This window comes from Humulus lupulus, chromosome 3 (assembly GCF_963169125.1).
Source record: "Humulus lupulus chromosome 3, drHumLupu1.1, whole genome shotgun sequence".
NCBI classification, from domain to species: Eukaryota; Viridiplantae; Streptophyta; class Magnoliopsida; order Rosales; family Cannabaceae; genus Humulus; species Humulus lupulus.
Genome location: NC_084795.1, coordinates 266,281,403 through 266,304,960, shown reverse-complemented (window position 1 = coordinate 266,304,960; position 23,558 = coordinate 266,281,403). Strand labels below are relative to the sequence as shown.

At 38.6% G+C, this 23,558-nt stretch overlaps 4 protein-coding genes and 3 non-coding genes across 7 annotated transcripts; 4 read left to right on the top strand and 3 right to left on the bottom strand.

The window, feature by feature from the left end:
- Positions 1 to 4,647: 4,647 nt before the first annotated feature.
- LOC133828200 (small nucleolar RNA R71) lies at positions 4,648 to 4,753 on the bottom strand. Its single transcript, XR_009890834.1, has one exon. It is a non-coding gene; the product is annotated as a small nucleolar RNA R71 (small nucleolar RNA).
- A 16-nt stretch (positions 4,754 to 4,769) lies between these two features.
- LOC133825656 (uncharacterized) lies at positions 4,770 to 5,897 on the top strand. Its single transcript, XM_062258571.1, has one exon. The coding sequence runs from the start codon at positions 4,770 to 4,772 to the stop codon at positions 5,895 to 5,897; it is 1,128 nt and encodes a 375-aa protein (XP_062114555.1).
- A 6,105-nt stretch (positions 5,898 to 12,002) lies between these two features.
- LOC133828199 (small nucleolar RNA R71) lies at positions 12,003 to 12,108 on the bottom strand. Its single transcript, XR_009890833.1, has one exon. It is a non-coding gene; the product is annotated as a small nucleolar RNA R71 (small nucleolar RNA).
- A 16-nt stretch (positions 12,109 to 12,124) lies between these two features.
- LOC133825655 (uncharacterized) lies at positions 12,125 to 13,252 on the top strand. Its single transcript, XM_062258570.1, has one exon. The coding sequence runs from the start codon at positions 12,125 to 12,127 to the stop codon at positions 13,250 to 13,252; it is 1,128 nt and encodes a 375-aa protein (XP_062114554.1).
- A 37-nt stretch (positions 13,253 to 13,289) lies between these two features.
- On the top strand, positions 13,290 to 13,878 carry LOC133825654 (uncharacterized). The gene is made up of 2 exons (XM_062258569.1): positions 13,290 to 13,754; positions 13,831 to 13,878. Exons 1-2 carry the CDS (start codon positions 13,290 to 13,292, stop codon positions 13,876 to 13,878), a joined length of 513 nt encoding a protein of 170 aa, XP_062114553.1.
- Positions 13,879 to 19,357: 5,479 nt separating this feature from the next.
- LOC133828198 (small nucleolar RNA R71) lies at positions 19,358 to 19,463 on the bottom strand. Its single transcript, XR_009890832.1, has one exon. It is a non-coding gene; the product is annotated as a small nucleolar RNA R71 (small nucleolar RNA).
- A 16-nt stretch (positions 19,464 to 19,479) lies between these two features.
- Positions 19,480 to 20,607, top strand: LOC133825653 (uncharacterized). The gene has a single exon (XM_062258568.1). The coding sequence runs from the start codon at positions 19,480 to 19,482 to the stop codon at positions 20,605 to 20,607; it is 1,128 nt and encodes a 375-aa protein (XP_062114552.1).
- Positions 20,608 to 23,558: the final 2,951 nt, after the last annotated feature.

Below are 23,558 nucleotides of genomic sequence, written 5' to 3'. Positions count from 1 at the left end.
TGAAATGTGTTTGCTGCCATATTTTTGTGAGATTGAGATTATTGTTTTTATTAAGAGTACAGTGATGAATGTTAATAAACAATTCAAGGGTTATTGTTATACTTGTTTTGTTTGTAAAGTTATTGATCATCATGTTAGATATAGTAATTGTAAAATTTACAATAATAAGATTAAGGTTAAGGCAATTGATGTGGAAATCATTTCACTTTTAAATGAACTTAATTTGGTCACTCTAATTGATATACATTTTTGTGACTTTGATTAAATTTAATGCATTTAATGAGGAGTGCATCGTAACCCTAATTGAGAATAATACATTCGATGAGGAATGTATGATAACCCTAATGAGAATTGACATAGTTCATGCATGTAGTGATGAGACTAATGCAACCTTAAGAGAGGGTGAACATGTCAATGCAATTGATGATGGGATCATTGCAAAAGAAAGTGAAGATACTAATGTCAATGCATTTGATGTTGAGATCATTGCAAACCTAAGTAAAGACACTAAGGTCAATGCAATTGATGTTGAGATCATTGCAACCTTCAGTGAAGTTAATGCAACCCAAGGAAAGGTGCAAGGATGGTGGTATGATACTTGTGCCACCATTTATGGAACTTATAATAAAACTCTTTTCAAGACCTTTGAAAGTGCAAAGGTGGGACTTGAAGTCCAAATGAGAAATGAAAAGATATCCAAGGTACTTGGAAGGTGCTGCATTAATGTGTTCTTCACTAATGGAAAGAAAGTGACCCTAACTAATGTTTTCTATGTTCCCGATTGTTAGGAGTATGTCCTAAAAGCATGTAAAAGACATTTATTATTTCAATGAATAAATAAATACAATGGTCTATTATTGTTATATTTAGATTATTAAATTATTGTTTGAATAATTTTTTTGTAAATATCAGAAAAATTCCATATTCATCATTGATAATGTGATCTTGTATTAGTACGAGAGAATTAAGATCACATGAATGAATAAAAATAGTCAACAACAAATTGAAGTTATGGAATTCTTTAATTAGGGCTGTAAGTACGGTTTACTGAGTATCATGTTGATACAAATAATCTAGATTCAGATTATTGATGTGGTAAGACATCCCGGTAAAGGTGATTTATATAATATGATTATATATGACAATAACCAATATGAATAAAAGTCTTTATCCAAAAACCATTTAATAATAAGGATTTGTAATTCATATCATAATTGATGATCATTTATAGATCAACCTAAATCCTGAGTGTTCATGAACTTCTATTTATGTTTATTAAATCTTTTGATGCATTCGTCAAGGTCTCTTCATAGATTGAGGCTAGTGACTTTTGTTTTGGAGATTTAATATCATGGATGGCTAGGAACATGTATCAACAATACGAAATCTAATCTTTCCTAACGGATCATATATTGGTTCCCTTAAGGGTTAATTCTGGAACTGAATGATTTTGAGCTCAAATCTATAATTAGATTATAGATTAATTATTCACTAGTGAATTAATGGTACTTAAGGAATAAGAAGTAAATTAGAAAGGTAAACTGGTAATTCTTTCATTCTAATTTATGAACTAATTAATTAGAGGGTTGAACTATTGTAAGATGGTTATATCAATGGACAACTTAAAATAAGATTTCTATAAAAGTATATCTATAACATAAAGAGTTCAATTCTGAATTTATAGTGGAGAAATATCAGAATTAATAAATTAACTATTATGATTAAAGAGTTTAATTATTTAGTTTTAATTTCTTGGAGCTTAATGTTATAGGTCTATGGTCCCCGAAATGGCTCAAACAAACACTGACAAAGATAAATACAAAAATGGGCAAAGTGACCTATTTGATAAGTAAAATATTTTTCTATGCAATAAACATAATTGTTGTATAATTATGTGTAATTAATTAATTGAGAATTAATTAATTATTTGATTTAACAAAAATATAATTAATTTTGAATTAATTTATTTTTGAAATTTTTTGTATTTAAATAATGATGAAAATTGGGAAAATCACATGCCCTCTCTGGCATGGGTTGGGCGTGTAGCACAGTGCACAGACACTGTGCTACACGCATAAGAAGATTCTAGAAGAATCTTGGTTCAACAATTTTAGTTATTTAAATATTAAATAAATAATAAGATATTTTAATATGATAAAATATTATTATTTAAACAAAAATCTGATAATTTATTAGTTATTTTTAAATTGTTTAAAATAACTAATATTATTTTATTTTTAATATATTGGATATATTAAATATAGGAGATCAGTTTTTCAGAGGGATACTTTTCAGAGATATAAAATATATCGTGAAATCTCACTGAGAAAAATAGAACAATGCTACATGCATAGGTCAATGTTCTTCACAAATTTAGGTACAAAATTTATCATATCTCATGTGTTGAGAACATTTGATAAATAGATCTTGCCTATTATTTTGTATAACGAGCCCACACTCGTTCTTTGTGTGTTGAGAACTGATAACTCAATGGTATAGAGTTATTTTTATTAACTTTGAACATGATTTTTAGTGAAAAGAGTAATGAATGTGATGTTGTTTGTAAGTTTGATTAGTTTTATCTTTCTTTTCTAGTTAGTGTACTAATTTAGGAGTCTTTTAAGTTGTTAGTATTAAATGTAATTAATTAATTAATTCTGTTTGTTTTGTTGTTTACGAAAGGAATTTTTGAATCGCTAAGGGAAAGAAAGGAATCCGAGGCCGAAGTGAACACTAAGCTGGAAATGCTGCTGAATTGCTGGAGAACAAAATGCTATAGCATTTTTGGGTACTGGGAAATGACGTGGACAAAATACCAGCAGGCTTTTCTTCATCCAAGTCAGCGCACAGGTGGCAATCACTTAAAAACATGCCAGCTGGCTGTTGTGAAGAAAGGAGACCAACCCGTGGGCCAAAGGAGAATGTTGTTGGGCTTTCTAATCAGGGTAAATGAAGTGTACCCTAAGGAAAAAAAAAACAAGTACCAGCCACCATCATTTTTTTGGATTACAACAGAAAGGAGCTGCCATTAAAGGAAAGGAGAGTTGCAGAACGTGAAGAACACCAAAAAACCAAGCAAAAAGGAGTGGAATTCCGAGAAGAAGAAGAACACGAGCTGCCTAGCTCGAATTTTGTTATTTCTATTCTTCTTCTATTCTTTTGTCTTCTTTTTAACTTGGATTTCAATATTTTGTAAAAGACAAACAACTTCCATGGCAAGACAGATTTTATTTTCCATTGTATTTTCTGTTTTGAACATGAGCTAAGCTTCTTTGAGGCTTGGATAGCTATGAACCCCTATGACTTTGATTAATTAAATTGAATGCATGATTTTAGCAATTTTACCTTTGTTCATTCAAGTGAGCTCACTGTTGTTAATTGTTATGAACCGGCCATGAATAACAATTTTACTAAGCTAGATCTGATTCTGGAAAGGTTAAATCTAATGGAATTAACTTGGATGATGCAAGTGAATTACCATGTGTAGGTTGTTCTTAGTAAGCAAGATAGGAATATTTTAATACCTTGCATAACTTGAGAATTGGTGTTTAACTGATGTTTTACAACCTGATTTAATATAGGAATGTATTGAATTAAGTGGTAGAACTGAATTGGTGAGTTTTGGAAAAACCTCACGAGCATATTATGAATTCTGTTAACACTGTGTAATTTTGCTGAGCGAAATGCTGTATCAACTGGGCAGATTCAGCATAGGGGGGATTAATTATTCAAGTCCATTTTCACATATACAACTTCTCTAGCAATTATTTTTCCAGCAATAGTAGCTACATTTTAAGCAAGTTTATTTACAGTCATTTAAATTTAGCTTCATTACTCAATCATTCTCATATTTTCCATTTATTTTAAGTTGTAATTAGTTGATTTTACATTGTATTTTGTTTGCAATCCCTGTGGAGACGATCTTACTTATCATTGTATTACTTGTGTGACTGCGTATATTAATTTTCACACTAAGATTTTGGCGCCGTTGCCGGGGATTGAAAATTAAAATTCTGTATTATCAACTATTTTGCAATTTATTTCTGTTTGTTTCTAATTCTGCTTGTTTGGGTTGTGCGTTTCTTAGGTTTAATCTAGTGCATGAACGAACAAGACAAATCTGAACTTGCTCCTATTGACCCCGAAATTGAACGTACTTTCAGAAAAAGGAGAAAGGCACAAAAGGCTAAAAGCCGCTGCAACATGGCTGAAAATGTTGGAGAAGAAGAAGAGGGTGCGCAAAACATGACTAATCCTATTGTCTTGGCGGATGATAGAGCTAGAGTAATAAGAGAATATGCTGCCCCTATGTTCAACGAGCTCAATCCGGGCATTGTGAGGCCCGAAATTCAAGCACCTCAGTTTAAGCTCAAACCCGTCATGTTTCAAATGCTCCAAACAGTTGGGCAGTTTAGTGGGATGCCCACGGAAGACCCTCATCTCCATCTTCGCTCATTTTTGGAGGTGAGCGATTCTTTCAAGTTACAAGGAGTAAGTGAAGAGGCGCTAAGACTGAAGTTATTCCCGTTCTCTTTAAGGAACCGAGCTAGATCATGGCTCAACACCCTTCCTCCCGATTCGGTGACAAATTGGAACGACTTGGCTGAAAAATTCTTAAGAAAGTACTTCCCTCCCACTAGAAATGCAAGGTTTCGAAGTGAGATTATGTCTTTTCAACAAATGGAAGATGAGTCTACTAGTGATGCTTGGGAAAGATTCAAGTGGTATTGAGAAAGTGTCCTCACCATGGTATCCCACATTGCATACAAATGGAGACATTTTACAATGGTCTCAATGCAGCCTCTCGAATGGTATTGGATGCTTCAGCCAATGGAGCCATTCTTTCCAAGACTTATAACGAAGCATTTGAGATTTTGGAAAGAATAGCAAGCAACAACTACCAATGGTCAAATACTAGAGCTCCTACATGCCGAAAAGTAGCGGGTGTTCTTGAAGTAGATGCTCTAACCGCTCTAATCGCTCAAATGGCCTCAATGACCAACATTTTAAAGAACATGAGTATGGGAGGAAATGTACAGCCAGCTGCTGCCATTCAAAGTGCAGAAGTATCATGTGTGTATTGTGGGGACGGGCATACTTTTGAGAATTGCCCTTCAAATCTAGCTTCGGTCTTCTATGTGGGTAATCAAAACTCCAATCGCAACAACAACCCATATTCGAACACTTACAATCCATCATGGAGGCATCATCCAAATCTGTCATGGGGGGGTCAAGGAGCAAGTTCAAGTGGAGCACCAACACAAGGAAAACAGTCATATCCACCGGGATTTTCTCAACAACCAAGACCTCAACAACCACACTCACCTCAAGGCTCTCAAACAAGTTCTTTGGAGAATTTAATGAGAGATTATATGGCCAAGAATGACGTAGTAATTCAAAGCCAGGCAGCTTCTCTTCGGAATTTGGAAATTCAATTGGGGCATTTAGCTAATGACTTGAAAAATCGACCCCAAGGTTCTTTGCCAAGTGACACCGAGAATCCAAGGAGGGATGGCAAAGAACAATGCAAGGCAATCAATCTACGAAGTGGGAAAAATATGGAAGTGAATGAGGAGAAAACAAAGGGCAGCAAGGAGCCTACTTCAATCCAAACCGAAGGGGAAACGAGTAAAAAACCAGCAAGTGCAGCTGTTGAATTCTCCCCAATTGAAACAGCATCGGGTCAGCATTCTACTATAGAAAAGACTTTACACAAGCCACCTCCGCCATTTCCTCAACGATTCAAAAAAACAGCAGCAAGATGGCCAATTCAGGAAGTTTTTGGATGTTTTGAAGCAGCTCCATATCAACATTCCCTTGGTGGAAGCTTTGGAGCAAATGCCCAATTATGTAAAGTTTTTGAAAGACATTTTGACAAGAAAGAGGAGGCTTGGTGAGTTTGAAACAGTTGCTTTGACGGAGGGTTGTAGTGCAATGTTAAAAAGCAAGATTCCTCCTAAATTGAAAGATCCGGGCAGCTTTACAATTCCATGTTCAATTGGTGGAAGAGATGTGGGAAGAGCTCTATGTGACTTAGGTGCTAGTATTATTCTAATGCCTATGTCAATTTTCAAAAAGCTAGGCATTGGGGAAGCTCGACCAACCACAGTTACTTTGCAATTGGCGGACCGTTCTATGGCTCATCCGGAAGGAAAAATTGAAGATGTTCTAGTGCAAGTTGACAAGTTCATCTTTCTGGCCGACTTCATTATTCTTGATTATGAAGCGGATAGAGATGTACCAATCATTTTGGGGAGGCCGTTTCTTGCTACCCGGAGGACTTTGATTGATGTGCAAAATGGAGAACTTACCATGAGGGTGAATGATCAACAAGTGACCTTTAGTGTTTTCAAAGCCATGAAGTTTCCGGATGACATCGAAGAATGCTCTAGATTGAGTGTAATTGAGACACTTGTGGCTGAAACTTTTCATACGGAAATTCGCAAGGCTGATTTGGAGGTGAATATCTTTGAAGATGATGAAGAATTTAGCAAAGAGGAGGAGTCCCAAGTCACATGGGTAGAGTCTAGCAAACCAGCCATGAAATTCAGCAAACCTTATGAGTCTCTAAACCTATCGGAAGGGAATTTCAAGCCTCCAAAGCCTTCCATTCAAGAACCACCAAAGCTAGAGTTGAAACCTTTGCCGAGCCACTTAAAATATGCTTACTTGGGGGACAATGAGACGCTGCCAGTCATTATTTCAGCATTGTTGGGAGCTGAAGCTGAAAGTTTGTTGCTAGAGGTGTTGAAAGAGCATAAGAAAGCAATTGGTTGGACTATGGCTGACATAAAAGGCATTAGCCCAACATTTTGTATGCACAAAATACTGATGGAAGCTGGCTGTAATAACTCTATTGAGCAGCAGCGACGGTTGAATCCCATCATGAAGGAAGTAGTTCGGAAAGAAGTGATTAAGTGGTTGGATTATGGCATTGTGTACCCGATTTCAGACAGCTCATGGGTCAGCCCGGTTCAATGTGTCCCTAAAAAGGGAGGAGTTACAGTGGTGACTAATGACAATAATGAATTGATTCCCACACGAACGGTGACTGGTTGGCGAGTTTGCATGGACTATAGGAAGTTGAATAATGCCACTTGGAAGGACCATTTTCCGCTGCCATTTATTGACCAAATGTTGGATCGGTTGGCGGGAAAAGAATTTTACTGTTTTCTTGACGGATATTCAGGTTATAATCAAATCTCTATTGCGCCGGAAGACCAAGAAAAGACAACATTCACTTGTCCCTACGGCAACTTTGCCTTTAGAAGGATGCCATTTGGCTTATGCAATGCTCCCGCCACCTTCCAAAGGTGTATGATGGCAAAAGAAACTGAGTTTGGAGATATGCCACAATGGCTGATCGACACCATCAACAAGAGGAAGTGGAAATATCTGTGCTTACCACCTGAACCGCCAGTCCCTGAACTGGTAAAAGAATTCTATTCCAATTTCTTAGACAAAGAATATTCAACTGAACTCATAGTGCGTGAAGTGGAAGTTCCATTCTCTGCCGAGGAAATAAACGACATCTTTTTGCTGGAAGAAGTGCCCTGCGAGTTTTCGAAGGTTCGCGAAAATCTGAGTGATGAGCTAATGATGGATATCATACCCGAGCTTGCAAAACCAGAGGCTGAATGGAGTATAGAGGAAAATGGAGCTTTTCATTTCAAAAGGACCAAACTGCAACACGACATTAAATGTCTCTACAGCTTCGTCCAAACCAGTCTGTTGCCAACGTCTCATGACTCAACGGTGAGCAGAGAAAGAATGTGGATGCTTTATTGCATCATGAAGGGAATGAAGATAGACGTTGGAAGAGTAATAGCCCAAGAAATTTGTGACTGTGCACACCGAGAAAAAGGGAAATTCTTCTTCCCTTCTTTAATCACATCTCTGTGTTGAGGTGCCGGTGTACCCATTTGGCCAGAAGAGGGCATGGTCCCATTAAAAGGCCTCATTAGCTTCGGGCCTGCTCGCGCCCCGAAAAGCACCACCGCAGCCGCTTCCACTTCGAGTGACCCATTTATGGAGAGGCTGGCCAAGCAAGAAGCTATGCAACATAAAATGTTTCAGCGGCAGTCACAGATGTGTGAGCGACTGCAGGCTCATTGGAGTTATGAGCAACAGCGGGATGCTGCAATGAAGAATGTTCTGCAAAAGGCGCTGCCCAAATCTAGTCCTCAATTCCCAACTTTCCCGGAGCACATTTTGGAGCCTTGGAATGACGTTATTGTAGAAGCAGAGGATTCCCATGGCGAGGAGTCTGAGTAAAGAGGGGGTTTTCTTTCCTTAGTTTTGTTTTATTTTATTTTAATTTTGTTTGTGGCTGTTTGTGTTTGTTTAATTCTGTGTTGTTAGTTGTGTGTTTAGGACATGTTACTTGTAGTTGTGTGACCTAAGTTTGTGTTTGTTTTGTAACTGAGAGGTATTATTTTGTTTAGGCTAGTTTAGCATAGTGCTCAATGATGAAAGCATCCATTCTCATCCATATGTGATATGCCCTGAATTTGTGTGTTAAAATTGCGAGTCTAAGTGCTATTATTGTCCAAATGCTAGTCTAGGAGTAATTCTTTCACTAGAAGTGTGCTTTTGCTATCCCACAGTATTTTGAATTTTTAGAATGACTAACACCTTGAGAGAGTTTAAGCTTCTAGAATTGGTTAGTGTAACCCTTGAGGCGAAATCCTAGCTAGCTTTACAACTTAGAAATGATCTAGGCCATCCTTGGACGATTGAGCCTTTCAAGCTAACCTGATAAATATTAATTGTCTTTAGTCACCCCTATTTGAGCCGATTTGTCTAATTTTTCTTAACACCCATTAATGTTTAATATACCCCCATACCCATAATTTTCATTCTTCATTACCCGAACTTAATTGCTGAAATTTATCAAGGACAAATCAATTTATTGGTTAGGAAAGTGAGGGTATAATTAGCAACAATGTGGTGAGCTATTCCTAGTTTTATTTGTTTAGCCACATTGGGGACAATGATGGGATTTAAGTTTGGGGTGTGTGGGAATGAGCTCACATAAAAACATTCATATTTCTCTTGCTATATATATATATCTCTTTACTGTTACAATATTTTGTTCAAAAAAAAAAAAAAAAAAACAAAAAAAAAACAAAAAAAGGAGAGAAAGAGGCGGTTTTGAACCTAAGTTTGGGGTGTACCACCCCCTATACAAGAAAATAGATTGGCCTTCTTTCTCATTATCTAGTCAGTTTTGGAAATGAAAATAGCAAGAGAATTGAGCTGTATCAACTTCATTATTGTGGGTTAAGAGTGAAATCTTGGGTGAGAGCTTGAGAGAGAAAGAAAAGTCCTTGATAAATTGAGGTGGTTAGGATGTAAGCCTTAGAGATATTACTTTTCATCCTACCCTAGCCGAAGCCTCACATTACAAGCTTATTAAAGTCCTTTTGATCTAGGGTGTAAAGCTAGACTGCATTAGTGGAGAGGGTTGCACTAATTCAACTTATGGAAGCAAACTTTTTAAACTCGAGGATCGAGGGTAGTTATTATAGGAATTCAAGGTGTTGGTGGGAAGCATTTGCACACTCTAGTGATTGAGTTACTCTTGGTAAGCATTAAGGACAAAAATAGCATGCAAAACTTGATTGAAACACATAGGTTCAAGGCATATTCACTACCATCAGTGCAATTTCCATTCCATATAATTCCGAGAGAATTTTCTTCGCTAAACTAAGTCTGAATGAGTAGTATCCTCTCTGTTGCAAGTGTTGTGTTGTTGCTGTCTTGTTTGTTTTTACTGTCTTGTTAGTTTTGTTTTTCATTACTCAAGGACGAGCAATACACTAAGTTTGGGGTGTGATAACTCTATGGTATAGAGTTATTTTTATTAACTTTGAACATGATTTTTAGTGAAAAGAGTAATGAATGTGATGTTGTTTGTAAGTTTGATTAGTTTTATCTTTCTTTTCTAGTTAGTGTACTAATTTAGGAGTCTTTTAAGTTGTTAGTATTAAATGTAATTAATTAATTAATTCTGTTTGTTTTGTTGTTTACGAAAGGAATTTTTGAATCGCTAAGGGAAAGAAAGGAATCCGAGGCCGAAGTGAACACTAAGCTGGAAATGCTGCTGAATTGCTGGAGAACAAAATGCTATAGCATTTTTGGGTACTGGGAAATGACGTGGACAAAATACCAGCAGGCTTTTCTTCATCCAAGTCAGCGCACAGGTGGCAATCACTTAAAAACATGCCAGCTGGCTGTTGTGAAGAAAGGAGACCAACCCGTGGGCCAAAGGAGAATGTTGTTGGGCTTTCTAATCAGGGTAAATGAAGTGTACCCTAAGGAAAAAAAAAACAAGTACCAGCCACCATCATTTTTTTGGATTACAACAGAAAGGAGCTGCCATTAAAGGAAAGGAGAGTTGCAGAACGTGAAGAACACCAAAAAACCAAGCAAAAAGGAGTGGAATTCCGAGAAGAAGAAGAACACGAGCTGCCTAGCTCGAATTTTGTTATTTCTATTCTTCTTCTATTCTTTTGTCTTCTTTTTAACTTGGATTTCAATATTTTGTAAAAGACAAACAACTTCCATGGCAAGACAGATTTTATTTTCCATTGTATTTTCTGTTTTGAACATGAGCTAAGCTTCTTTGAGGCTTGGATAGCTATGAACCCCTATGACTTTGATTAATTAAATTGAATGCATGATTTTAGCAATTTTACCTTTGTTCATTCAAGTGAGCTCACTGTTGTTAATTGTTATGAACCGGCCATGAATAACAATTTTACTAAGCTAGATCTGATTCTGGAAAGGTTAAATCTAATGGAATTAACTTGGATGATGCAAGTGAATTACCATGTGTAGGTTGTTCTTAGTAAGCAAGATAGGAATATTTTAATACCTTGCATAACTTGAGAATTGGTGTTTAACTGATGTTTTACAACCTGATTTAATATAGGAATGTATTGAATTAAGTGGTAGAACTGAATTGGTGAGTTTTGGAAAAACCTCACGAGCATATTATGAATTCTGTTAACACTGTGTAATTTTGCTGAGCGAAATGCTGTATCAACTGGGCAGATTCAGCATAGGGGGGATTAATTATTCAAGTCCATTTTCACATATACAACTTCTCTAGCAATTATTTTTCCAGCAATAGTAGCTACATTTTAAGCAAGTTTATTTACAGTCATTTAAATTTAGCTTCATTACTCAATCATTCTCATATTTTCCATTTATTTTAAGTTGTAATTAGTTGATTTTACATTGTATTTTGTTTGCAATCCCTGTGGAGACGATCTTACTTATCATTGTATTACTTGTGTGACTGCGTATATTAATTTTCACACTAAGATTTTGGCGCCGTTGCCGGGGATTGAAAATTAAAATTCTGTATTATCAACTATTTTGCAATTTATTTCTGTTTGTTTCTAATTCTGCTTGTTTGGGTTGTGCGTTTCTTAGGTTTAATCTAGTGCATGAACGAACAAGACAAATCTGAACTTGCTCCTATTGACCCCGAAATTGAACGTACTTTCAGAAAAAGGAGAAAGGCACAAAAGGCTAAAAGCCGCTGCAACATGGCTGAAAATGTTGGAGAAGAAGAAGAGGGTGCGCAAAACATGACTAATCCTATTGTCTTGGCGGATGATAGAGCTAGAGTAATAAGAGAATATGCTGCCCCTATGTTCAACGAGCTCAATCCGGGCATTGTGAGGCCCGAAATTCAAGCACCTCAGTTTAAGCTCAAACCCGTCATGTTTCAAATGCTCCAAACAGTTGGGCAGTTTAGTGGGATGCCCACGGAAGACCCTCATCTCCATCTTCGCTCATTTTTGGAGGTGAGCGATTCTTTCAAGTTACAAGGAGTAAGTGAAGAGGCGCTAAGACTGAAGTTATTCCCGTTCTCTTTAAGGAACCGAGCTAGATCATGGCTCAACACCCTTCCTCCCGATTCGGTGACAAATTGGAACGACTTGGCTGAAAAATTCTTAAGAAAGTACTTCCCTCCCACTAGAAATGCAAGGTTTCGAAGTGAGATTATGTCTTTTCAACAAATGGAAGATGAGTCTACTAGTGATGCTTGGGAAAGATTCAAGTGGTATTGAGAAAGTGTCCTCACCATGGTATCCCACATTGCATACAAATGGAGACATTTTACAATGGTCTCAATGCAGCCTCTCGAATGGTATTGGATGCTTCAGCCAATGGAGCCATTCTTTCCAAGACTTATAACGAAGCATTTGAGATTTTGGAAAGAATAGCAAGCAACAACTACCAATGGTCAAATACTAGAGCTCCTACATGCCGAAAAGTAGCGGGTGTTCTTGAAGTAGATGCTCTAACCGCTCTAATCGCTCAAATGGCCTCAATGACCAACATTTTAAAGAACATGAGTATGGGAGGAAATGTACAGCCAGCTGCTGCCATTCAAAGTGCAGAAGTATCATGTGTGTATTGTGGGGACGGGCATACTTTTGAGAATTGCCCTTCAAATCTAGCTTCGGTCTTCTATGTGGGTAATCAAAACTCCAATCGCAACAACAACCCATATTCGAACACTTACAATCCATCATGGAGGCATCATCCAAATCTGTCATGGGGGGGTCAAGGAGCAAGTTCAAGTGGAGCACCAACACAAGGAAAACAGTCATATCCACCGGGATTTTCTCAACAACCAAGACCTCAACAACCACACTCACCTCAAGGCTCTCAAACAAGTTCTTTGGAGAATTTAATGAGAGATTATATGGCCAAGAATGACGTAGTAATTCAAAGCCAGGCAGCTTCTCTTCGGAATTTGGAAATTCAATTGGGGCATTTAGCTAATGACTTGAAAAATCGACCCCAAGGTTCTTTGCCAAGTGACACCGAGAATCCAAGGAGGGATGGCAAAGAACAATGCAAGGCAATCAATCTACGAAGTGGGAAAAATATGGAAGTGAATGAGGAGAAAACAAAGGGCAGCAAGGAGCCTACTTCAATCCAAACCGAAGGGGAAACGAGTAAAAAACCAGCAAGTGCAGCTGTTGAATTCTCCCCAATTGAAACAGCATCGGGTCAGCATTCTACTATAGAAAAGACTTTACACAAGCCACCTCCGCCATTTCCTCAACGATTCAAAAAAACAGCAGCAAGATGGCCAATTCAGGAAGTTTTTGGATGTTTTGAAGCAGCTCCATATCAACATTCCCTTGGTGGAAGCTTTGGAGCAAATGCCCAATTATGTAAAGTTTTTGAAAGACATTTTGACAAGAAAGAGGAGGCTTGGTGAGTTTGAAACAGTTGCTTTGACGGAGGGTTGTAGTGCAATGTTAAAAAGCAAGATTCCTCCTAAATTGAAAGATCCGGGCAGCTTTACAATTCCATGTTCAATTGGTGGAAGAGATGTGGGAAGAGCTCTATGTGACTTAGGTGCTAGTATTATTCTAATGCCTATGTCAATTTTCAAAAAGCTAGGCATTGGGGAAGCTCGACCAACCACAGTTACTTTGCAATTGGCGGACCGTTCTATGGCTCATCCGGAAGGAAAAATTGAAGATGTTCTAGTGCAAGTTGACAAGTTCATCTTTCTGGCCGACTTCATTATTCTTGATTATGAAGCGGATAGAGATGTACCAATCATTTTGGGGAGGCCGTTTCTTGCTACCCGGAGGACTTTGATTGATGTGCAAAATGGAGAACTTACCATGAGGGTGAATGATCAACAAGTGACCTTTAGTGTTTTCAAAGCCATGAAGTTTCCGGATGACATCGAAGAATGCTCTAGATTGAGTGTAATTGAGACACTTGTGGCTGAAACTTTTCATACGGAAATTCGCAAGGCTGATTTGGAGGTGAATATCTTTGAAGATGATGAAGAATTTAGCAAAGAGGAGGAGTCCCAAGTCACATGGGTAGAGTCTAGCAAACCAGCCATGAAATTCAGCAAACCTTATGAGTCTCTAAACCTATCGGAAGGGAATTTCAAGCCTCCAAAGCCTTCCATTCAAGAACCACCAAAGCTAGAGTTGAAACCTTTGCCGAGCCACTTAAAATATGCTTACTTGGGGGACAATGAGACGCTGCCAGTCATTATTTCAGCATTGTTGGGAGCTGAAGCTGAAAGTTTGTTGCTAGAGGTGTTGAAAGAGCATAAGAAAGCAATTGGTTGGACTATGGCTGACATAAAAGGCATTAGCCCAACATTTTGTATGCACAAAATACTGATGGAAGCTGGCTGTAATAACTCTATTGAGCAGCAGCGACGGTTGAATCCCATCATGAAGGAAGTAGTTCGGAAAGAAGTGATTAAGTGGTTGGATTATGGCATTGTGTACCCGATTTCAGACAGCTCATGGGTCAGCCCGGTTCAATGTGTCCCTAAAAAGGGAGGAGTTACAGTGGTGACTAATGACAATAATGAATTGATTCCCACACGAACGGTGACTGGTTGGCGAGTTTGCATGGACTATAGGAAGTTGAATAATGCCACTTGGAAGGACCATTTTCCGCTGCCATTTATTGACCAAATGTTGGATCGGTTGGCGGGAAAAGAATTTTACTGTTTTCTTGACGGATATTCAGGTTATAATCAAATCTCTATTGCGCCGGAAGACCAAGAAAAGACAACATTCACTTGTCCCTACGGCAACTTTGCCTTTAGAAGGATGCCATTTGGCTTATGCAATGCTCCCGCCACCTTCCAAAGGTGTATGATGGCAAAAGAAACTGAGTTTGGAGATATGCCACAATGGCTGATCGACACCATCAACAAGAGGAAGTGGAAATATCTGTGCTTACCACCTGAACCGCCAGTCCCTGAACTGGTAAAAGAATTCTATTCCAATTTCTTAGACAAAGAATATTCAACTGAACTCATAGTGCGTGAAGTGGAAGTTCCATTCTCTGCCGAGGAAATAAACGACATCTTTTTGCTGGAAGAAGTGCCCTGCGAGTTTTCGAAGGTTCGCGAAAATCTGAGTGATGAGCTAATGATGGATATCATACCCGAGCTTGCAAAACCAGAGGCTGAATGGAGTATAGAGGAAAATGGAGCTTTTCATTTCAAAAGGACCAAACTGCAACACGACATTAAATGTCTCTACAGCTTCGTCCAAACCAGTCTGTTGCCAACGTCTCATGACTCAACGGTGAGCAGAGAAAGAATGTGGATGCTTTATTGCATCATGAAGGGAATGAAGATAGACGTTGGAAGAGTAATAGCCCAAGAAATTTGTGACTGTGCACACCGAGAAAAAGGGAAATTCTTCTTCCCTTCTTTAATCACATCTCTGTGTTGAGGTGCCGGTGTACCCATTTGGCCAGAAGAGGGCATGGTCCCATTAAAAGGCCTCATTAGCTTCGGGCCTGCTCGCGCCCCGAAAAGCACCACCGCAGCCGCTTCCACTTCGAGTGACCCATTTATGGAGAGGCTGGCCAAGCAAGAAGCTATGCAACATAAAATGTTTCAGCGGCAGTCACAGATGTGTGAGCGACTGCAGGCTCATTGGAGTTATGAGCAACAGCGGGATGCTGCAATGAAGAATGTTCTGCAAAAGGCGCTGCCCAAATCTAGTCCTCAATTCCCAACTTTCCCGGAGCACATTTTGGAGCCTTGGAATGACGTTATTGTAGAAGCAGAGGATTCCCATGGCGAGGAGTCTGAGTAAAGAGGGGGTTTTCTTTCCTTAGTTTTGTTTTATTTTATTTTAATTTTGTTTGTGGCTGTTTGTGTTTGTTTAATTCTGTGTTGTTAGTTGTGTGTTTAGGACATGTTACTTGTAGTTGTGTGACCTAAGTTTGTGTTTGTTTTGTAACTGAGAGGTATTATTTTGTTTAGGCTAGTTTAGCATAGTGCTCAATGATGAAAGCATCCATTCTCATCCATATGTGATATGCCCTGAATTTGTGTGTTAAAATTGCGAGTCTAAGTGCTATTATTGTCCAAATGCTAGTCTAGGAGTAATTCTTTCACTAGAAGTGTGCTTTTGCTATCCCACAGTATTTTGAATTTTTAGAATGACTAACACCTTGAGAGAGTTTAAGCTTCTAGAATTGGTTAGTGTAACCCTTGAGGCGAAATCCTAGCTAGCTTTACAACTTAGAAATGATCTAGGCCATCCTTGGACGATTGAGCCTTTCAAGCTAACCTGATAAATATTAATTGTCTTTAGTCACCCCTATTTGAGCCGATTTGTCTAATTTTTCTTAACACCCATTAATGTTTAATATACCCCCATACCCATAATTTTCATTCTTCATTACCCGAACTTAATTGCTGAAATTTATCAAGGACAAATCAATTTATTGGTTAGGAAAGTGAGGGTATAATTAGCAACAATGTGGTGAGCTATTCCTAGTTTTATTTGTTTAGCCACATTGGGGACAATGATGGGATTTAAGTTTGGGGTGTGTGGGAATGAGCTCACATAAAAACATTCATATTTCTCTTGCTATATATATATATCTCTTTACTGTTACAATATTTTGTTCAAAAAAAAAAAAAAAAAAACAAAAAAAAAACAAAAAAAGGAGAGAAAGAGGCGGTTTTGAACCTAAGTTTGGGGTGTACCACCCCCTATACAAGAAAATAGATTGGCCTTCTTTCTCATTATCTAGTCAGTTTTGGAAATGAAAATAGCAAGAGAATTGAGCTGTATCAACTTCATTATTGTGGGTTAAGAGTGAAATCTTGGGTGAGAGCTTGAGAGAGAAAGAAAAGTCCTTGATAAATTGAGGTGGTTAGGATGTAAGCCTTAGAGATATTACTTTTCATCCTACCCTAGCCGAAGCCTCACATTACAAGCTTATTAAAGTCCTTTTGATCTAGGGTGTAAAGCTAGACTGCATTAGTGGAGAGGGTTGCACTAATTCAACTTATGGAAGCAAACTTTTTAAACTCGAGGATCGAGGGTAGTTATTATAGGAATTCAAGGTGTTGGTGGGAAGCATTTGCACACTCTAGTGATTGAGTTACTCTTGGTAAGCATTAAGGACAAAAATAGCATGCAAAACTTGATTGAAACACATAGGTTCAAGGCATATTCACTACCATCAGTGCAATTTCCATTCCATATAATTCCGAGAGAATTTTCTTCGCTAAACTAAGTCTGAATGAGTAGTATCCTCTCTGTTGCAAGTGTTGTGTTGTTGCTGTCTTGTTTGTTTTTACTGTCTTGTTAGTTTTGTTTTTCATTACTCAAGGACGAGCAATACACTAAGTTTGGGGTGTGATAACTCTATGGTATAGAGTTATTTTTATTAACTTTGAACATGATTTTTAGTGAAAAGAGTAATGAATGTGATGTTGTTTGTAAGTTTGATTAGTTTTATCTTTCTTTTCTAGTTAGTGTACTAATTTAGGAGTCTTTTAAGTTGTTAGTATTAAATGTAATTAATTAATTAATTCTGTTTGTTTTGTTGTTTACGAAAGGAATTTTTGAATCGCTAAGGGAAAGAAAGGAATCCGAGGCCGAAGTGAACACTAAGCTGGAAATGCTGCTGAATTGCTGGAGAACAAAATGCTATAGCATTTTTGGGTACTGGGAAATGACGTGGACAAAATACCAGCAGGCTTTTCTTCATCCAAGTCAGCGCACAGGTGGCAATCACTTAAAAACATGCCAGCTGGCTGTTGTGAAGAAAGGAGACCAACCCGTGGGCCAAAGGAGAATGTTGTTGGGCTTTCTAATCAGGGTAAATGAAGTGTACCCTAAGGAAAAAAAAAACAAGTACCAGCCACCATCATTTTTTTGGATTACAACAGAAAGGAGCTGCCATTAAAGGAAAGGAGAGTTGCAGAACGTGAAGAACACCAAAAAACCAAGCAAAAAGGAGTGGAATTCCGAGAAGAAGAAGAACACGAGCTGCCTAGCTCGAATTTTGTTATTTCTATTCTTCTTCTATTCTTTTGTCTTCTTTTTAACTTGGATTTCAATATTTTGTAAAAGACAAACAACTTCCATGGCAAGACAGATTTTATTTTCCATTGTATTTTCTGTTTTGAACATGAGCTAAGCTTCTTTGAGGCTTGGATAGCTATGAACCCCTATGACTTTGATTAATTAAATTGAATGCATGATTTTAGCAATTTTACCTTTGTTCATTCAAGTGAGCTCACTGTTGTTAATTGTTATGAACCGGCCATGAATAACAATTTTACTAAGCTAGATCTGATTCTGGAAAGGTTAAATCTAATGGAATTAACTTGGATGATGCAAGTGAATTACCATGTGTAGGTTGTTCTTAGTAAGCAAGATAGGAATATTTTAATACCTTGCATAACTTGAGAATTGGTGTTTAACTGATGTTTTACAACCTGATTTAATATAGGAATGTATTGAATTAAGTGGTAGAACTGAATTGGTGAGTTTTGGAAAAACCTCACGAGCATATTATGAATTCTGTTAACACTGTGTAATTTTGCTGAGCGAAATGCTGTATCAACTGGGCAGATTCAGCATAGGGGGGATTAATTATTCAAGTCCATTTTCACATATACAACTTCTCTAGCAATTATTTTTCCAGCAATAGTAGCTACATTTTAAGCAAGTTTATTTACAGTCATTTAAATTTAGCTTCATTACTCAATCATTCTCATATTTTCCATTTATTTTAAGTTGTAATTAGTTGATTTTACATTGTATTTTGTTTGCAATCCCTGTGGAGACGATCTTACTTATCATTGTATTACTTGTGTGACTGCGTATATTAATTTTCACACTAAGATTTTGGCGCCGTTGCCGGGGATTGAAAATTAAAATTATGTATTATCAACTATTTTGCAATTTATTTCTGTTTGTTTCTAATTCTGCTTGTTTGGGTTGTGCGTTTCTTAGGTTTAATCTAGTGCATGAACGAACAAGACAAATCTGAACTTGCTCCTATTGACCCCGAAATTGAACGTACTTTCAGAAAAAGGAGAAAGGCACAAAAGGCTAAAAGCCGCTGCAACATGGCTGAAAATGTTGGAGAAGAAGAAGAGGGTGCGCAAAACATGACTAATCCTATTGTCTTGGCGGATGATAGAGCTAGAGTAATAAGAGAATATGCTGCCCCTATGTTCAACGAGCTCAATCCGGGCATTGTGAGGCCCGAAATTCAAGCACCTCAGTTTAAGCTCAAACCCGTCATGTTTCAAATGCTCCAAACAGTTGGGCAGTTTAGTGGGATGCCCACGGAAGACCCTCATCTCCATCTTCGCTCATTTTTGGAGGTGAGCGATTCTTTCAAGTTACAAGGAGTAAGTGAAGAGGCGCTAAGACTGAAGTTATTCCCGTTCTCTTTAAGGAACCGAGCTAGATCATGGCTCAACACCCTTCCTCCCGATTCGGTGACAAATTGGAACGACTTGGCTGAAAAATTCTTAAGAAAGTACTTCCCTCCCACTAGAAATGCAAGGTTTCGAAGTGAGATTATGTCTTTTCAACAAATGGAAGATGAGTCTACTAGTGATGCTTGGGAAAGATTCAAGTGGTATTGAGAAAGTGTCCTCACCATGGTATCCCACATTGCATACAAATGGAGACATTTTACAATGGTCTCAATGCAGCCTCTCGAATGGTATTGGATGCTTCAGCCAATGGAGCCATTCTTTCCAAGACTTATAACGAAGCATTTGAGATTTTGGAAAGAATAGCAAGCAACAACTACCAATGGTCAAATACTAGAGCTCCTACATGCCGAAAAGTAGCGGGTGTTCTTGAAGTAGATGCTCTAACCGCTCTAATCGCTCAAATGGCCTCAATGACCAACATTTTAAAGAACATGAGTATGGGAGGAAATGTACAGCCAGCTGCTGCCATTCAAAGTGCAGAAGTATCATGTGTGTATTGTGGGGACGGGCATACTTTTGAGAATTGCCCTTCAAATCTAGCTTCGGTCTTCTATGTGGGTAATCAAAACTCCAATCGCAACAACAACCCATATTCGAACACTTACAATCCATCATGGAGGCATCATCCAAATCTGTCATGGGGGGGTCAAGGAGCAAGTTCAAGTGGAGCACCAACACAAGGAAAACAGTCATATCCACCGGGATTTTCTCAACAACCAAGACCTCAACAACCACACTCACCTCAAGGCTCTCAAACAAGTTCTTTGGAGAATTTAATGAGAGATTATATGGCCAAGAATGACGTAGTAATTCAAAGCCAGGCAGCTTCTCTTCGGAATTTGGAAATTCAATTGGGGCATTTAGCTAATGACTTGAAAAATCGACCCCAAGGTTCTTTGCCAAGTGACACCGAGAATCCAAGGAGGGATGGCAAAGAACAATGCAAGGCAATCAATCTACGAAGTGGGAAAAATATGGAAGTGAATGAGGAGAAAACAAAGGGCAGCAAGGAGCCTACTTCAATCCAAACCGAAGGGGAAACGAGTAAAAAACCAGCAAGTGCAGCTGTTGAATTCTCCCCAATTGAAACAGCATCGGGTCAGCATTCTACTATAGAAAAGACTTTACACAAGCCACCTCCGCCATTTCCTCAACGATTCAAAAAAACAGCAGCAAGATGGCCAATTCAGGAAGTTTTTGGATGTTTTGAAGCAGCTCCATATCAACATTCCCTTGGTGGAAGCTTTGGAGCAAATGCCCAATTATGTAAAGTTTTTGAAAGACATTTTGACAAGAAAGAGGAGGCTTGGTGAGTTTGAAACAGTTGCTTTGACGGAGGGTTGTAGTGCAATGTTAAAAAGCAAGATTCCTCCTAAATTGAAAGATCCGGGCAGCTTTACAATTCCATGTTCAATTGGTGGAAGAGATGTGGGAAGAGCTCTATGTGACTTAGGTGCTAGTATTATTCTAATGCCTATGTCAATTTTCAAAAAGCTAGGCATTGGGGAAGCTCGACCAACCACAGTTACTTTGCAATTGGCGGACCGTTCTATGGCTCATCCGGAAGGAAAAATTGAAGATGTTCTAGTGCAAGTTGACAAGTTCATCTTTCTGGCCGACTTCATTATTCTTGATTATGAAGCGGATAGAGATGTACCAATCATTTTGGGGAGGCCGTTTCTTGCTACCCGGAGGACTTTGATTGATGTGCAAAATGGAGAACTTACCATGAGGGTGAATGATCAACAAGTGACCTTTAGTGTTTTCAAAGCCATGAAGTTTCCGGATGACATCGAAGAATGCTCTAGATTGAGTGTAATTGAGACACTTGTGGCTGAAACTTTTCATACGGAAATTCGCAAGGCTGATTTGGAGGTGAATATCTTTGAAGATGATGAAGAATTTAGCAAAGAGGAGGAGTCCCAAGTCACATGGGTAGAGTCTAGCAAACCAGCCATGAAATTCAGCAAACCTTATGAGTCTCTAAACCTATCGGAAGGGAATTTCAAGCCTCCAAAGCCTTCCATTCAAGAACCACCAAAGCTAGAGTTGAAACCTTTGCCGAGCCACTTAAAATATGCTTACTTGGGGGACAATGAGACGCTGCCAGTCATTATTTCAGCATTGTTGGGAGCTGAAGCTGAAAGTTTGTTGCTAGAGGTGTTGAAAGAGCATAAGAAAGCAATTGGTTGGACTATGGCTGACATAAAAGGCATTAGCCCAACATTTTGTATGCACAAAATACTGATGGAAGCTGGCTGTAATAACTCTATTGAGCAGCAGCGACGGTTGAATCCCATCATGAAGGAAGTAGTTCGGAAAGAAGTGATTAAGTGGTTGGATTATGGCATTGTGTACCCGATTTCAGACAGCTCATGGGTCAGCCCGGTTCAATGTGTCCCTAAAAAGGGAGGAGTTACAGTGGTGACTAATGACAATAATGAATTGATTCCCACACGAACGGTGACTGGTTGGCGAGTTTGCATGGACTATAGGAAGTTGAATAATGCCACTTGGAAGGACCATTTTCCGCTGCCATTTATTGACCAAATGTTGGATCGGTTGGCGGGAAAAGAATTTTACTGTTTTCTTGACGGATATTCAGGTTATAATCAAATCTCTATTGCGCCGGAAGACCAAGAAAAGACAACATTCACTTGTCCCTACGGCAACTTTGCCTTTAGAAGGATGCCATTTGGCTTATGCAATGCTCCCGCCACCTTCCAAAGGTGTATGATGGCAAAAGAAACTGAGTTTGGAGATATGCCACAATGGCTGATCGACACCATCAACAAGAGGAAGTGGAAATATCTGTGCTTACCACCTGAACCGCCAGTCCCTGAACTGGTAAAAGAATTCTATTCCAATTTCTTAGACAAAGAATATTCAACTGAACTCATAGTGCGTGAAGTGGAAGTTCCATTCTCTGCCGAGGAAATAAACGACATCTTTTTGCTGGAAGAAGTGCCCTGCGAGTTTTCGAAGGTTCGCGAAAATCTGAGTGATGAGCTAATGATGGATATCATACCCGAGCTTGCAAAACCAGAGGCTGAATGGAGTATAGAGGAAAATGGAGCTTTTCATTTCAAAAGGACCAAACTGCAACACGACATTAAATGTCTCTACAGCTTCGTCCAAACCAGTCTGTTGCCAACGTCTCATGACTCAACGGTGAGCAGAGAAAGAATGTGGATGCTTTATTGCATCATGAAGGGAATGAAGATAGACGTTGGAAGAGTAATAGCCCAAGAAATTTGTGACTGTGCACACCGAGAAAAAGGGAAATTCTTCTTCCCTTCTTTAATCACATCTCTGTGTTGAGGTGCCGGTGTACCCATTTGGCCAGAAGAGGGCATGGTCCCATTAAAAGGCCTCATTAGCTTCGGGCCTGCTCGCGCCCCGAAAAGCACCACCGCAGCCGCTTCCACTTCGAGTGACCCATTTATGGAGAGGCTGGCCAAGCAAGAAGCTATGCAACATAAAATGTTTCAGCGGCAGTCACAGATGTGTGAGCGACTGCAGGCTCATTGGAGTTATGAGCAACAGCGGGATGCTGCAATGAAGAATGTTCTGCAAAAGGCGCTGCCCAAATCTAGTCCTCAATTCCCAACTTTCCCGGAGCACATTTTGGAGCCTTGGAATGACGTTATTGTAGAAGCAGAGGATTCCCATGGCGAGGAGTCTGAGTAAAGAGGGGGTTTTCTTTCCTTAGTTTTGTTTTATTTTATTTTAATTTTGTTTGTGGCTGTTTGTGTTTGTTTAATTCTGTGTTGTTAGTTGTGTGTTTAGGACATGTTACTTGTAGTTGTGTGACCTAAGTTTGTGTTTGTTTTGTAACTGAGAGGTATTATTTTGTTTAGGCTAGTTTAGCATAGTGCTCAATGATGAAAGCATCCATTCTCATCCATATGTGATATGCCCTGAATTTGTGTGTTAAAATTGCGAGTCTAAGTGCTATTATTGTCCAAATGCTAGTCTAGGAGTAATTCTTTCACTAGAAGTGTGCTTTTGCTATCCCACAGTATTTTGAATTTTTAGAATGACTAACACCTTGAGAGAGTTTAAGCTTCTAGAATTGGTTAGTGTAACCCTTGAGGCGAAATCCTAGCTAGCTTTACAACTTAGAAATGATCTAGGCCATCCTTGGACGATTGAGCCTTTCAAGCTAACCTGATAAATATTAATTGTCTTTAGTCACCCCTATTTGAGCCGATTTGTCTAATTTTTCTTAACACCCATTAATGTTTAATATACCCCCATACCC

What these genes read in the sequence shown, in the direction of transcription:
- LOC133825655 (XM_062258570.1), top strand. Translation starts at nt 12,125, where the DNA reads ATGGAGACATTTTACAATGGTCTCAATGCAGCCTCTCGAATGGTATTG.
- LOC133825653 (XM_062258568.1), top strand. Translation starts at nt 19,480, where the DNA reads ATGGAGACATTTTACAATGGTCTCAATGCAGCCTCTCGAATGGTATTG.
- LOC133825656 (XM_062258571.1), top strand. Translation starts at nt 4,770, where the DNA reads ATGGAGACATTTTACAATGGTCTCAATGCAGCCTCTCGAATGGTATTG.
- LOC133825654 (XM_062258569.1), top strand. Translation starts at nt 13,290, where the DNA reads ATGTTAAAAAGCAAGATTCCTCCTAAATTGAAAGATCCGGGCAGCTTT. An exon ending in AAGAATGCTCTAGATTGAGT is followed by an intron (nt 13,755 to 13,830) that starts GTAATTGAGACA and finishes ATATCTTTGAAG; the next exon opens with ATGATGAAGAATTTAGCAAA.